Genomic DNA, 15,861 nt, shown 5'->3' with positions numbered 1-15,861 from the left:
CAAATATTAAGTCTGTGAATTAATGTTTAGAAAAATTAGTATTAATTTTTCTAATTAATTAGAAAATCTAATTAATTTTTCTAATTAATGGGTTTAGAAAAACAAGTATTTGATATCTTTACTATACGTACCAACAAGATCTCTGCATTAGTTTTACTATTAAAGAACTCTAAGAGTGCTGAGTAACCACAGAAATTGACTCAAAAAGGCCTCAGGTTGGGCTTAACAGGGGGAAAAATGCATTAGTACTGTTTAGTACTTTTCTCTAATGCTTACCAAGTGGAATGCTTTACTATCTGGTTTAACTTTATGTTTTTCCATATACTTGATAAGGCTGCAGTTGGTATACCTGAAAGAGAAATACTATGAAATAGCTATATTAGATATGAGGTTAATTTTACATTGGCTGAAGTTTTTCCAAACAGAATTATTTTAATGATAACCAACACAGAACATATATTGAAAATGGTATTCAATCAATTTTATATTTCATTCAGTATTCACACTAGTCACTTCTGAATGGATACTACGGATTAAATGCAAGATAATTTCATGAATAATATACACACTGTTTGGCTTTGTTCACACGAATGCTATCTCAACAATTATCTTAAATAACATATGGGTCGAGTTTAACTCAGCCTTACTAGTAAGTTTAAAATAAATACAAATTTTAAAAAATTTCTCACAGGTCTATAAACTCCCTCTCCCAATCCCCTTGATCTTACATTGAGAATAAATGAAATATTCCTTCTTCTCCATTCAAACTTACTTAAATTTACAACCAACCTGGGTGGGTAGGCAGGTGGCTATCAGCAAGGTTTGTTTATTTCAGTCTCTTACTGCTTCAGCTATGATACTTTCCATGGATGCACAGCTTCCAGAAAGTAATAAATATGGAAAGAAATGAACTGACTTTTTTTCTCATATCCAAATCAGCTGCTAATATGAGATATTCACCTTCTATCACCAAACATCTTAAGAAATGAAGACTATCATAATGCAAAAATATTTATTAGAGTAAATAAGTAAAATTCTTTAATAGAATAATCTTGTGTTGAGTATTCTACCATGTTGAGTATTCAATCTTATACTGAGAATTCCAGAAAAGCAAAAATCAATAAAAGGTCTATTTTCTTTCCAACTTACGTATTTCTTCTGAAATCTTTCATTAATGTTGAATGTTCAGGCATCTTTTTTATATCTTCCCAATCTTTATCTGTGAAATACATTGATACAATTTTAGATTGTCTAGGTTCCTATTCTCAGGAATTTTAATAAAGGTTACTTCACTTTTCATTACCTGTCCTATACTTTTAACTTCCATGAAAGCACAGACTTCAAATAAATGGTCAGCTATAGCAAACATCTTAAACATGTAAATGCAATTCCCCATACCTTGTACTGAGTTCAATCTATCTTTTAACTTTATTTTTTGAATGCTTACTTTCTATATGTTTTACTATAAGTTACCTCAATTTCTGTAACAACAGAGGAACAAGTTATAAATAAATATTTCTGTTATTTAATAGTTCTATTTCTATTTGTAAAACCACTTTTGTCCCCCCAAATTTCTTGGTTAAATCAGCACCCAATCTCCTCAACAATAAAGGCACTATCTTCCCCCTCAGTAGCTTTAGCTGTACTTCTTTTCCTATGGCCCTCCTCACTTTCCCTCATTAAGTACACTGGTTTATGTGGTCATCAAGGTAAGCAGTAGCAGCTCTTTGAAATGCAACAGAATAGGATGTAACTAGCATATTAACAAGTCAGCTGGTGCCTTGGCTAGTTTCCAGCTACTGGATCCATTAGGTGGGAAATGCCTCAATCAGTCTTGCTGGCATTAGAGCTACTCGGACACCACATGCTTTTTTAGAAGCTTGCTGTCATCCTCAGGGCACTTCACTGTGAGCCCACAGGTGCCCGCACTCTACCAGGTAGCTTCACAGCACTTCAGCTTTTAAATGACCTTCAGAGGTTTGCTTTTCTTTCAACTGACTTATAAAAATATTTGCTACCTAACCTCCACAGATATCACATATTGTAAACTAAACACATACTTTAAATTCCTAAATGGCATTTTCTCCTTAACTTACTTCCTTGTTCAATTTCTCTATTTTTGTCAATTTCTCAAGCTAGAAGTCCTGAGATAATCTTTTATTCTTTCCTCAATTACATGCTTCCTGTCAAAAATTATACCTTTATTCTTTCTTCTCCATCCAAATCACTTTATACCTGGAGTACTGCTACAAGTAAGCAGCTGGTTTCCTGACTTGAGTTACCTTTCTTAAATTGATTTTTACATACCCCTGCCATACTAATCTGTCTAAAATTGAACATAAACCATGTCACTAGCTCTCAAGAACTTATCATAGAGTCTCGTTCTTTGGCACAAGTCTAAATTCTGCTGCCTTCCTTTTAGGTTCCTTATAAGCTAAGTCTACCCTAACTGTGGAATCACATACTAAGAACCATTTTAGAACCATCACAATGGAGGCTGCCCCCAGCTCCACCCCTGTAAGCCATGCTCTTTCCCCTGGGGCCTCTGAAATGATGGGTACATTCAGAGGTGGGAAGAAAAGGCCAATCTCCCCACCTACTCAAACTACTCCCATTCTCTCAACATTCTCCTTAGAGCAGTTCAATGTCAGTTCCAAGAGGGCAAGAGTCATGTCTGTTATATGGACAATATTTCATATTTAACACAGTGCCTGAAACATGGCAGGTGCTCAATAAATAAATATTTAGTGAATAAATGAAATTCCCATCACAACAAAGCAATCTTTGTAGAAATGTCAGTCAATTTTGGAGAAAGGTAGTTATTCTGCATTTACTGATAATTAACACTCACAAGGGATGTGGAATTATAAGTCCCAGATATTTCTGTATTAGTTTTGAGTTACTGACCTAAGAAAAATTCAGCATAAGAAACAACTTCTAATAAGTACTTGACTAGCCAGAACTATGTAGGGGTTTTAAACAAATTTTCTTTATTCTGGACCTCTGGGCAGAGTTTCTGGTGGGTGATGAAGGGCTGTCTTGTGGCACGAGGGACTGGGATGCAGCTGGAGATCTAAAGCCTGTGACGGGACACCCAACAACTCCCTCCCTGCTGCAATCAGTACAGGCACGGTCGCTGTGCAATGCGAGCCCTCCACTCACATCCTGACTGTTCCAACTTCAAAGAATGTTCTTACTGACAACAGCTATACACCAAAAAATGCTATTATTCAATACAATGTACTGCACAGTGCCCTAAATAGAAATACTGTTCAAAATTTGTAATCAAATACCAAGTAATGACATTATTATATATACTGCCAGACAAAAATACATACTACTGAATTTTATTTCATCTCCAATCGTGAGAACTAAAGGCACCTTTTAAATACAGATATTGCAACCATTTTAAATATGAAACAAAACAAAACCAAAAACCAAAGTGAAACAAAAATACACCCCGCAAATTCAAGAAACCCCTAAATATTTTATGCTAATTTGTGAACTCTACAAATTTTGCTATTTCTATGGGTCTTTAAGGCAAGTCATCAACACAGAGAATTGAGTAAGAGTAGCTTTCATCAGCTAAAAATATACACCTTTCCAATGAAGATATCTAAGTTCAAACAACAGTGATTTAAAAACAAAAACAAAAACATAATGTGTACCTGCAGGAAATCCCATTACATTGAATATTCTGTCCAGCTGGTCATGGTGATAAGGATTACTAGTTTTGATGTCCTCTTGTCGACAGTGAAATATTGGTTCTGACGTTAGTAGTTCTGCAAATATACACCCTATAGCCCAAATATCTTTAAAACAAAAAGAAAGAAAAAAAAAAGGAAAAGAAAAAAAAGGAAAGGAAAAAAGAAAAAGAAAGGAGGAAAATAAAGTGGTTCTTTCCAAAAGAAAATGCATTTTTATGTTGGCAGGGAGTGTTTTTTAGTTCTTTTTCTCCCCTAATAAGCCATATTAATTCCTAGCAATTATAAATATCAAGGAATATTGAATGTACATACATATTCCCACCCCACCCACCCCAGTGTTTCATTCCCTGTTAAACCTCCATCCCACCCAGTGGTTTCAGTTCAAGTTTAATCAAATTTATTACCTAAAAATTTTGGTGAGTTTAAGTGCTTCAAACATTACCTTATCTGTGAAATACATACAAAGCTGCAGATGGAACATGGGAACCATAAACAAATAAAGCGAAACAAAAAAATAAACAAACAGAAAACCCAAACAGCCTGTGAAATTGTGCATACTTGCAAAAAAAAATCAGCACCATTTTTTGAGGTAAAAATATTTTTTATTCCTATCTAAGTTTATGTACTTATTAATTTGTGAAGCTTAACAATTATTCTGCCATGTTAGCACTAGTTAGCAAGGTACTGTTCCAACAAGAAAAAGACAATGCCTAGCCTCAAATATTCTAATGAAACAGCATTTATATTGGAAGAGCTTTTTGTTCAAGTGTTTCTCCATGCTATAGCAGAGTCAGACTTTGCAAGTTTAAGTGTTTTATAAAGACAAGAAAATATGGGGCAAAATACTACCTTTAAATAGGCACAGAGGTGACAAATTCCTAAGAATTATTTAAAAGCCAGGCAAATGGATTCCTCTTTATACAACAAATTTCCTTCACTCACTTTAAGATACAGGCTAACTTTCATTCATATTAAATTCTTACTAAGAGAACTATTAGCATTGGAAAGATATATATGCCAACTTGGAATTTGAAGCTGAAAGCACTCCATTTCTACTCAACAAATCCCTAAACTGACCATGGTAACTTCCCTACACTCAGCACAAGGCTGTGCACACAGAAGGCACTCAATAAGTGGTTTCTCACTGACCTAACCAATACCTGTGGTAAACATAAATAACTATAGAAGGACAAAGTAAAATCACTATTTTATTAAGGCCGATTATTCAGTTATGTTAATAATGGTCACTTAAATAGAAAGTGGGAAAAAATGTCAATTTATAAATAACTGAAAATTCCTAAAATCTAAAACTGGAAAGTAGAAATTTAATTTAATGTAAAATGATCACACTTACATTTCAAAGTAACAAGTTAAACATTTACTTTAAGATGACAAACGAGACTACAAGCAAGTGATTTTAAAAATGACACTGTCTGCCCATCAGTTTTCTCCCCCATCAGAGAACCAAGTCTGGCCAACACCACCATACAGAAAAGTCTCATCAAGAAATAAAAGCCGAGGCTTCCCTGGTGGCACAGTGGTTGAGAGTCCACCTGCCGATGCAGGGGACACGGGTTCATGCCCCAGTCCGGGAAGATCCCACATGCCGTGGAGCGGCTGGGCCCCTGAGCCATGGCCGCTGGGCCTGCGTGGCCGGAGCCTGTGCTCCACAATGGGAGAGGCCACAACAGTGAGAGGCGGCCCGCGTACCACAAAAAAAAAAAAAAAAAAAAAAAAAAAGAAGAAGAAGAAATAAAAGCCAAGCTATTTTCGTTTTACCGTCAGAGAGTAAGCGGGAAAATTATTTTGTGATTATTCTTTTTGCATGGTTATCCAATAGGAAGCTGACCTTTCATCATCTCAATCCAAGGGAAGATAGGCAAGCTGAGTGGGGTCACCAAGAGGGCCGGGGGGTCAGTCTGCATCTGTAAAACGCTACTCATAGCACCCAAGAGACGCTGTAACAACTCAGCGTGGTTATGAAAACTCGAACAAAAAAATAAAACATGTAAAGGAAGATGAGAGGTAAGTAAATAGTTTAGCTATCCTATGTTGCTTTAAAAAAAAAAGGTCAGGAAAGTAGGAAAATTACTTTACTGAACCTTGCTTAACTTTACCCTAAATAACCTCCCTCTTCCTATCTTTTCTATTATCTTTCACCTTCTATCAATTTCACCGTCCTTCCCTTCTTCAAATCCAGACATTAATCACGAATTTGAGTTAGCTGATCAGGCTATTACTTCAGATAAATTTCTAAATCTTTGTAAACAAGTGTCTCCTATCTTGCCTATTTTTTCAGATTGTGACAAGGGAAAGTCCCTTCCTGCTCACCTACCTGTCAAACTCCTTCTAGAAAGACTTTCCAAATTAAAAACATACAAATCCCATCTACTTCTCCAAGTATGTGATGTTCATGTGTAGCTACTGAGCTAACCAGGCAAAGTGGACCGCAACTGGGGGCTACACAGAACCAAATGGGGGGAGGAAAAATGTGTTAAATTTGTTTTAATCAACAAGTGTACTAACAGTTAGCTTCTATCTCAATGAAAGAGTAAACTCACATCCTCTCGGTTTTATTGAAGTTCAGACTTTAGTAAAACTTTTAAGACTGCCCTAGTTGACTATTAATTAAAGATTGATACCCCTCTTTCAGCCTTCTCCACAAGGTCAATCAAACAAAACCCCCAACACTCAAAACTGAATTAAACTTTGTCCCCAGGAGTACAGTGTTGACTAAGCTATCATTTTCTTTCTTGGGTTTAATGACTCAGCTTGCAGTTCCATACAATGGAGTGAATGAGCACAGCACTAAGATCTATTCGCCATGAGGGTGGGAACATGCCGGCTGACGTGCTCAGATTTCCCCTATGCTCTCTTGCTGCTTCTTAGCACCTTCAGTCTAACATAACCCAGCAAACTCCACTGGCAGATTTAACCCTTCTAAATGAGACCACTAAAATGCATGTATGAACATATCCAGCAAATAATAGGTAAATTCACCACAAAGGTTCTTCTATCTGCTGAGCCTACTACAACTACCTGACAAGGAAGTCAAAACGCTAGGCAAGTGCCTTCAGGGTGGTGGTGGGGGATGTGCTGAGTGCTTTACTGCACCCTTAGGTTACCCACCTGTGGAGCGGGAGGAACGAACCATGTGAGAGAGACTGGAAGCAAGGAAGAAGTTTCATTTTCTACTCCTGGATTCTATTTTTGTAAAATTTATATTAAAAATGGCTTATATATGATTTCTGTCTCTCTCTCAAACAAAAAAGGAATTTGTAAGATATCTACATTATCACTTTTTTGAGCAAACATTTTGACAGAAGAAAGCATTTTCCAGGATTGCTCTGGGCCGGGCCGGGCATATGCGCAGGGACTGGGACTGACCTTGGTCTCAAGTCATCTGCCCTCAAGTCAGTTCCCTCTGTGCTCTGGCTACCTCAGAAGGCAGTGGTTTCTATCCAACGTCACAGAACTTTCAGAGTTGAAAGGGATCTAAGAGATGATTTAGGCTAAATTCTCATCTTCAAAAAATGAGGCCATACAGGACTAAACGCCTTGCCTAAACACCGTCCCCCTCCCCGAGTGGCAGAGCTAAGGCTACAAGTCAGAGCTCTAGTCTTGGTTACTTCTGTTGTTCAAAGAGGACAACACAGTTTATGCACACAGTCATACTGTTTTCTCAACTGGATGGAGATCCCTTAAGGGTAAACGACATAATTTGCGTTCATTTTGGTTTCTCTTAAGTTTTAAAAAGTCTAACAGTTATCCAATAAATTTTGATGTTGATGAGAAGGAAGAAGGCCTTCTCTTTGCTAAATTATAAAGGCATTTGAACAAAGGAATCTATCTAACAGCTGGTAGTCTAGCTTTGCGACAAACAGCCCTGACCTGAAACTGCTAGACTGCAGACTGTCCTGGTGAATAACAGCTTATACAACTCTCAATGCTCACAATAAAATATAGATTTCTTAAGAAAAAAGAAAAAAGTAATAAATGATGAGCCAGTCACAAACCTATGTTATAGTTTATTTTTTACTCAATTTAAATCAATTCAGTGTTGAGTTTTCTGTTAACAGCAGCTGAGATTAGGTAATTATTTCCTTATTTGTATAGCCTCTTAATATGTCTTACCAAAAGTAACACTGCTTTTAAATATTCATTTTCTAGGTGGAAAAAATACCTATGTATCATATTAGTTTTCATGCTTAACCATTTAGAATACCTTTGTAAAAAAGATAACCAAATGTGTGCTTAGGTAGTAATATACATTCAAAAACAGGGCTAGCTTCAATAACTTGTATTTTTCCTCCTAACTGACTTTTAAAAAAATAAATATTTTATTTTGGAATAATTTTAGATTTGTAGAAAAGTTGCAACGGTATAGTACAGAAAAGTCTTATACCTGACTAACTTAATCTACCTTTATTTTTCTATACAATAAAATGTGATCTCAAAGCAGGTATAAAGATTAGTGAACATAAAAGATTTTGTGAAAAAAAGACATGCTGTATTCAAGATTAATAAAGGGGAATGATTACAAGTATTTTTCCTTTCCTCTTCTTGAGTATATATTGAAATGACAGCAAAGAAATAAAGATCCAAATCCACAGTAATAGAACCGGAGGAGACCATCAGGGACAAGACCCAGTCACTCACTCAGCAGAGTACTCAGTTCTCACCATGCAGGCAATGGCCTCCGGTGGTGAACAGCTGGTCAAGACTTACCCATTTAGGGGGTTTCAGACAGGAAGACAGAAGTGTGATGGGTAAGGCTGATGGTGTGACCAAGGAAGTTCTCTCTGAAGGGGGAGTATTTTGACTACGATATGGATGAAAAGAGACTGGACATATGCAGACCTGATCTAGCAGAGATACAAATAAAAACATTTCTGCAAACAGTTCAGAGAAGGCCCCAGCCCGCAGTATTACTGCTGAGTGGGAAGCAGACTTACCCGGCACTGCTCTGGGGAGATTCTGTGCTTGGAGAATCAGCTACAAAGTCTGTATTTTGAACACTTGATCCCTTCCCACCCACTACTGCCCTGGGGCTACCAGGTACACAAAGCTTGGGCCAAAAGTTGGAGATTCTTCCCTTAAAGAATCTGAACGTCCTCAGTGCAAAGACTTGTGCATACTGGCATTTAGGATTCCCCAGTTAATGGTAGTTCTCTGCTGGATCACCCTGAAGTAAAGCCTGCCAATCTGTGAGCCCTCTGATCCATGTACACTAAGCTCCCAAGCAGCTTTTTGTAACCTGATTCTCAAATGCAAAGAGACATCAAGGGTCAACAAACAGTTCAAGAACACCAGCCACATGAAAGGGAAAGACCAAGACATATCAGTAAAAAAAGTGACTACAAAGAAAACACAGATAATTATTCCAGAAATTACAAACAATTAAAAAGCATCTTTATCACTGTCCTCACAGGTATTTAAGAAGCTTTTTTTTTCCATAAAGCAATACAATATGTTAAAAAATTAATAATCAGAGAATAAGAAGGGGTTCTTAGAAATAAAAAAGACAAAGGCAGAAAAGCATGAGAAGAAAAGTGGTATAAAGGATCAATCCAAGAAATCCAACATCTGCCTATACTCAGTTTAGGAAAGAGAAATAAAAACACAGAGGAGGCAATCAAGACTAGCTCAAGAGGATTTCCCACAGACATGGGACATAAACTTCGAACTGAATGTGCCTACCAAGTGGCCAGCACACCACTGTGAAATACAAGGGTGAGAAATCCTATTTGTTTTCAGAAAGGACAAAACCCCAGGTAATTCACCACTGAATGAGAACAAGATCAATGTGAGACTTTCCATTAGTAACACTGATGCTAGAAGACAATGGATGAGCATCACCAAATTCTGAGGCAAAATCATTTTGTACCTATAATTTTAATCCCTACCAAACTGGAAAGTATCATGAAGGCATTTTTTTCAGAAATACAAGAACTAGAAAATTTACCTCTAAGATAGGTTACTTAAGAATATGCTGTAGCAAAGTAAGGGATGAAAAATGAAATCCAGAAAGAAATAGATCCCACCCAGAGGAATAAAAAAAGGAAAAATAGGGATGAAAACCAATCCAGAATAGAGCGAAATATAGAAGACTTGTGGGTGGAGTTATCCAAAAAAAAATAAAAATGGGTTTAACACCATCCTGGAGAACATAGAACAAGTTAAGTAAGCAATAAAGGCACACAAAAAAGGAAAAAAGAAAGGCAAAACACATAAGAAAAAACTACATGATGATAACATTCTACCGAATGAAATGAAGCAGAATAAAGATGTCATTAATGGAAAAGTTGTGATAAAAGGATTGTGGTAGTTGAACATCAAATCCATTACAATATGTAGCCTAGGTATAAACAACAGTGGGCATTATGGTTTGCAAACAGAAAATAAATGCTGTAAGCATCAACAACGTGGTAATACTAATAATGATGACGATGGTATTATGAACTGAGAGGTGGGTGGGGACAGAAGTAGGAGAGCACTGATTTCCTAATTCTTCAAAACAGGGAGATAATCAATACCATCAAAAACGGAAAAGTGAGTTCAGATGTTCTAAATGCCTACTTATGTTCATAATCTCTTTTCCTTAGCTTTAAGGGGATCTTTTAGAAGCTAGTATTTCTTCTGGTGAAAGAAACATTTGTCTGAAGTTCAACGATTAAGAAATTTTACTGTATTTATTTCTCTTTTCAAGTAAAATTAAAATACTTTTTACTTAGAATTCATAGTATAGTCCCATATATTTAAAAACTATTTTAGCATCTATTTATCTATCAGAAAGGGATGTCTGGAATGGTACACCCCTAATGCTAATGACGGTATTTCTAGAGAGTAGAATTTTATGTTAGTTTTTGCTCTTCCTTTTATAATTTTCTATATTACTTGATTTAAAAATATACAGAAATATGTACACTTTACAACAACAAAGCCACTTTTTAAAAGTCATGGAATTTTAATTAGTTCTACTCACCAATAGCTTTGGTATAATGTCTTGCTCCAAGAAGTAATTCTGGGGCTCGGTACCAGAATGTTACGACTACTGGATCCAAATCTGCTAAAGGCTTCAAAGGTGAATTAAATAATCGGGCAAAGCCCATATCAGCTGTAAAAAAATAACAGCAATGTTAAGGACACAGATTTTTACAAATTTTATTGATTACTCTAATTTTACTATTATTATTTAGCAAGATACGAAAAATGTGAATTCTGGGGGGAGAAAACCAACAAAACCAACACAACATCTCACCCCTTTCAGAAGTCTAAATATAAAACAAGTCTGAGATCTTCATTCATTGCCAACTCTTGTCACTCACTCTTCCACTGGGTTACAGACACCCTCTGCTGCCAGAGGTCAAGGGTGACCCTACCCCTCCGGGCAGATTTCTTTCCATCTGTCTTACCACCACTGGGACAGGGCTGTGAAGCTGCATTCCCTTTCTTTTTATTGGTCACAAGCACCAAGACACTAGATCAGTTAGGGTGAGGCTTTCCATTATTTGCATCAATAAGCATGTTCACTGGTATAATCAGAAGCTGACTGTACAGTATAATAATACCACTATTTCCCCCCATTTATTTGGGTGGAGTTTTTTCTTTAAAGAATCATGTTTGTTTTTTAAGCTGGAAAAGACTTTAAGGATCATATAATTCAATCACCTCCTTTTTCAAATGAGGAAACTGAGGTTAGAAGAAATTAAGTGATTTGACAAATGTCATAAACTCGTATCTCAGAGCTGGAGCTGTAATGAGATACAGTTCACGGCATTTCACACAGTTTAATATAGAGTGTGGTAATTCGGGCATGGACATTTATCCTAATAAACTGCCACCTTCTTATAGGCAAAAACTGTGTCTTTTTCATCTCTCTCCCCCTTTTAGCATCAAGTACAGTGTCATTACACATTGCTTTTGCCAAACACACGCTGAATGAACAATCACTATTCATACCACCTATTCGAAAATTTCAAGATTCATCCACCATTTGTTTAATTTTGCTCTCCTAATATACATTTTTAATGAAGTAGGCCCCAATCTAATCTACTTAATTACAGAGGTTAAAAAAAAAAACCCACAGAAATTTGGCAAAGAATTAAAACCATGAGTCAGATTACTAAATACTGGTTTACAGAAGAACTAATATTTCTTCTTAAATGTGAATACTTTAAGCCGTTAGTGTCCCCCAAACCTGCCAACATCATACATGTTACACAGAAGTATAATTCCAAACTAGATTATTTTTAACATATAGAATTCCCCTAAGTCTTACAGTAAAGAACACATCTGTAAATACTGTTTGGCTGGGTCTTTTAGATTTTGCATCTCTGAACTTACATTTGACTTTGATGCCACCAAGGTGGATTGGATGAAATCCTTTAAAAGCACATGTAAGGACTTAACAGGCATTTGATACTATGGTAAGCACTGACAGGGCCTGGTTCTCAAAGCAAGTCAATGACTAGGAGCATTTCGAGGTGTGTCAAATGTTCGCACTACTAAAACACTTGCAAAATTTATATCAAGAGTATTTCGAGAGTCTAATTAGAAGTAGAAAATGAGATTTGGGGAATTTATAGGGGAGGGGAGGGAAGAAGGGTTAAGAATACCTGGGTTTTTCTTTGTTGGTACAAATCAGCTGATAATTCTAATTCATATTAAATCTTACAATCAGAAATTCCTATTTACTTTGTTATATACTCCCATAAGCCTGCTTGCTGCTTTTAAATTAATATAATTTAGTTACTACATTTCTTCTATCCACACACAAAACAAACTAAATAAATGTGACAAACACAACTCGGAAAAGACAATGAAAAAATAACCAGTTAGGAAAAATAAATCTAGTTCTATCCTTATAGGTTATCAGACCAGGAATGGGTAAAAATTTGCATTGATATAAAGAAAACAGAGCTATTGGAAAACATGCCGAGGTAGAGAACGCTTGTTAATTTTTTCCCTTCAGGCAAAGGCTCATTAGAACCTACCCAGCCTCAGTGGTATCCTTAGTTTGTAATTCCTATTCTAGATGAGGCTAACAGAGGCATATGTTCTGATCTAATGTGGCTCAGGTAAACAGAACCGATGGTATAATTACTAGTACACTGTATGCCCTTGTGACTGAAGGTGAGGCTGGCTTCTAACATGGATAGAAGCCACTCACCTCTATAGGCTATTTTTAATGAAAGCAAAATTTCTAAGAAACTTGCATGGCTTATTTTATAATTAGAACACTTCAGTCTCTAAAGATTGTCTGACACCTTTCAAGAGTGTGAAACATTTTTCACTTTTAACGTATACTCTTTAGAAATGGCTTCGATCACATGGAACTATATGAACAAATGCATATTATTACAGCAAAAATTAGAAGTGATAAAGCTGCCTGCACAAGTTTTAAAAGAGTGCTACACTGTGACTTAGCAAAGATATAACATACCAATTTTTACTCTTCCTCGCTCAGGACCTTCACCCATAACTAAAATATTAGCAGGTTTCTGTGGAAACAAAATAGTGTTTTTTTTCAGTAGACAGTAGTGGTTTCTTTTAAATAGACAATATGCCAATATAACATAAATCCACCTTTAAAAAAACCACATTTACTCAAAAATTAAAATCAAACACAGGAAGTCACCAAAGAAACTTTATGTGTATATATGCAAAGCAATATGCAACTTCATGAAGGCCAAATATGGCAGTGCTTTTCTCCAGGCACAGCTAAGGCTTTTCTTGGCCCTGTTATCAGTCTGCTTTCACTACTGCGGAACAGCTGGCAGAAAGTTAAAATGCTGTGCTTCCTTCTAACTCTTTCAGTTACATAAAATGTCCTGCAACTTCAAGGGAAAATATATCTTCAAATATAATTTAACACTAAGCAGCAAGTTAATTATAGGGAAGGGACCACCTGATACCCTTTTTTGGAAACCACATAATATGTACCTATGTTTCAAATAAATTATAGAGAAATCAATTTAATAAAGTCTTTTCTAAATGAGTTGGCAGAGTAAAAGGAATTTTCCATGACCTGAACATCTTTGAGGTTTTCATTTTTAAATAAAAAAGGAAGCTAACATTTAAAGTGAGATTTTACAAAAGTAATATTTCAAACAGTTCTTAAGCCTCTAAAAATAACAAGATTAACTGCCATCTAAAATCTGTCACAGTGGTATCTACTATACTAACATAGATGGGCTGTCCTTCAAGGAGGAGGAGAGGGGGAAAGGAGGAAGAGGCAGTCCCCAGACGTCTCTCAGGCTGCCTCCCTGCCGTCCGCCTGGTCTGACTGCTGGTCTACCCGTCTGCTGAATAAAAGTGAAACCAGATCACGACGCCTTTCAAAGACCCATCAAAGCAATCTTGAAATCAGGTTAAGGATTTTAATGAAGGCTGTTTACAGTGGTACCCAATTCACAGGCTTCCCTGACCATATTTAACGACAGCCCCTATGCTATTACAGTACATTATTCTACCAACTACCAAAGATCAAAATTATTTTTTCATCCTCAGGGAAAAAACACTGCTGACATGGCAGCACATACATCTCAAAGGCTGAAAATTCCTACCATTTTTAAGATGAGGAAACTAGACAACAGAGCGAGTGCATGACTTGCCCCAGGTACGAGCACGGAGATGGGGCGGGGGGGGGCGGTGGGCAGCAGCAGGATGTGCCCGTCTCTGAGCAGTGCAGCGCCCCTTCCTAACAGACCCTTCTGAAGGTAATTCATGCAGCAAGCTTTAAGTGGACGTGTATTACCATAACTATAATGTTTTGTTCAAGAAAATGTTTTCAGGATCTCTATCGTCACACACGCTCCTGCCCACTGAGATAGCTGGGGAAGCACCAAAAGGGAGCGCAGCGCTAACAATATTCCCTGTGCGCCACGTGGAGCTGCTCGTCAGGGACACCGCAGAGCTCAGCCTGCTTCCGAGGAAACCAGGTCTCAGAGACCCGTGTGAAATGCCGACAGCGTCGGTGTGTGTGTGTGTGGGGGCCTCCAAGAGAAGAGGCAGCCCGTCTGTCTGGCTGAGGGAAAGGCCTGCTCTCAGTCACAGTGTGGCTCAGGAGGGGACTGGATATTTGGGCTCATCAGGGCAGGACTCCCTAGACATCTCTTGAACCCCATTTTGATTCTCCTCCCATCAATTCAGTCTTCTGTACTATTGCCAGGGTTACCTTCCTAACAGACAAAGCTGATCACATCATCACTCCCTTGTTTAAAATCTTCCACAGTAACAGAGGAAATTATTAGGAAAACAGTGGAACAGAAAATTATATATAGACTATGATTACAACTGGGTTAAAAATAAAAAGTGTTGAGTAAGGACTAGAAGAACAAAAAAGGTTAGAGTGACAGAGGTAGGGGCGACCTTTTCACAACTTCTTTGATGCCGTTGTTGTGTTTTATTACTAAAGTATTTCACCTTTACGTGGCCCCTCACCGCCTGTGAATGAGGTAGAAGTCTTTATGATGGAATGCCAGGCGCCTGCAAGCTCTTACCCACTGATCTCTCCAGCCCCGCCTTCCACCACTCTCCGGCCACACGTGTGTTTGCAGCCTTCTGTGACTAGACCTTACACAACTATGTCAGTGCTAGCCCGTTATTTCTACCATAAGAACTTTCCTCTGCACTACTTGGGAAAACCTGATTCTCCACGCCTACCCTCTAATGATGTAAGTAATACATGAATACACTCTGATTATAAACAATTCAAACTACGAGGCCACATACAGTTAAGAGTTAAAGGCTCTTTTACCACCCATCACTCCTCCACCACACCCCAAACCCCACTCCCTCCTCCAGAGTTACAAGCTGATTAACTGGCTTTGCTGTGATGGATTTTTCCAGCACTTAAGTACTCCTAAAAGATTACGTCCATATCTGGCAAAAGCACAAGCACACGTGGGCATCACTTTCCTCCTTCTATTTTAGATGGAGTGGAAAAGCTCTCTCTCTCTTTTGCTTTCTTACTCATTCAGCAGCCGGACCCAGATCTGAGAAGCCCTGGGATGGGTGGTACTGGGCAGCCTGCTACTAGGCAAGGGGGAAAAACTCCCTCTCTTGGTCTTCACTTTATTATAGACTCACTGGACTGGCCAAGTCCCAAGCCTGGGTTTGAGCATTGGTGGGGAAGAGTTTCTCTGTCGAA

At 37.6% G+C, this 15,861-nt stretch overlaps 1 protein-coding gene across 3 annotated transcripts in view; it reads right to left on the bottom strand.

The window, feature by feature from the left end:
* The window catches only part of CDK8 (cyclin dependent kinase 8), a 99,730-nt gene that overhangs the window by 7,604 nt on the left and 76,265 nt on the right, over nt 1-15,861 (bottom strand). For 2 of the 3 annotated variants that reach the window (XM_082601945.1, XM_082601946.1), the window contains exons 5-9: nt 13,153-13,210; nt 10,693-10,824; nt 3,669-3,812; nt 1,150-1,219; nt 277-349 (exon numbers count right to left, since the gene is read on the bottom strand). In XM_082601945.1, the coding sequence (XP_082458071.1) occupies nt 277-349; nt 1,150-1,219; nt 3,669-3,812; nt 10,693-10,824; nt 13,153-13,210 (477 nt within the window). The remainder of the gene's footprint in view (nt 1-276; nt 350-1,149; nt 1,220-3,668; nt 3,813-10,692; nt 10,825-13,152; nt 13,211-15,861) is intronic. The other variant, XM_082601947.1, reaches the window with a different exon arrangement.

The sequence above is a fragment of the Mesoplodon mirus genome (genome assembly GCF_964341445.2).
Source record: "Mesoplodon mirus genome assembly, chromosome: 17".
Taxonomy (NCBI): domain Eukaryota; kingdom Metazoa; phylum Chordata; class Mammalia; order Artiodactyla; family Ziphiidae; genus Mesoplodon; species Mesoplodon mirus.
This window is presented reverse-complemented; position numbering and strand designations above follow the sequence as displayed.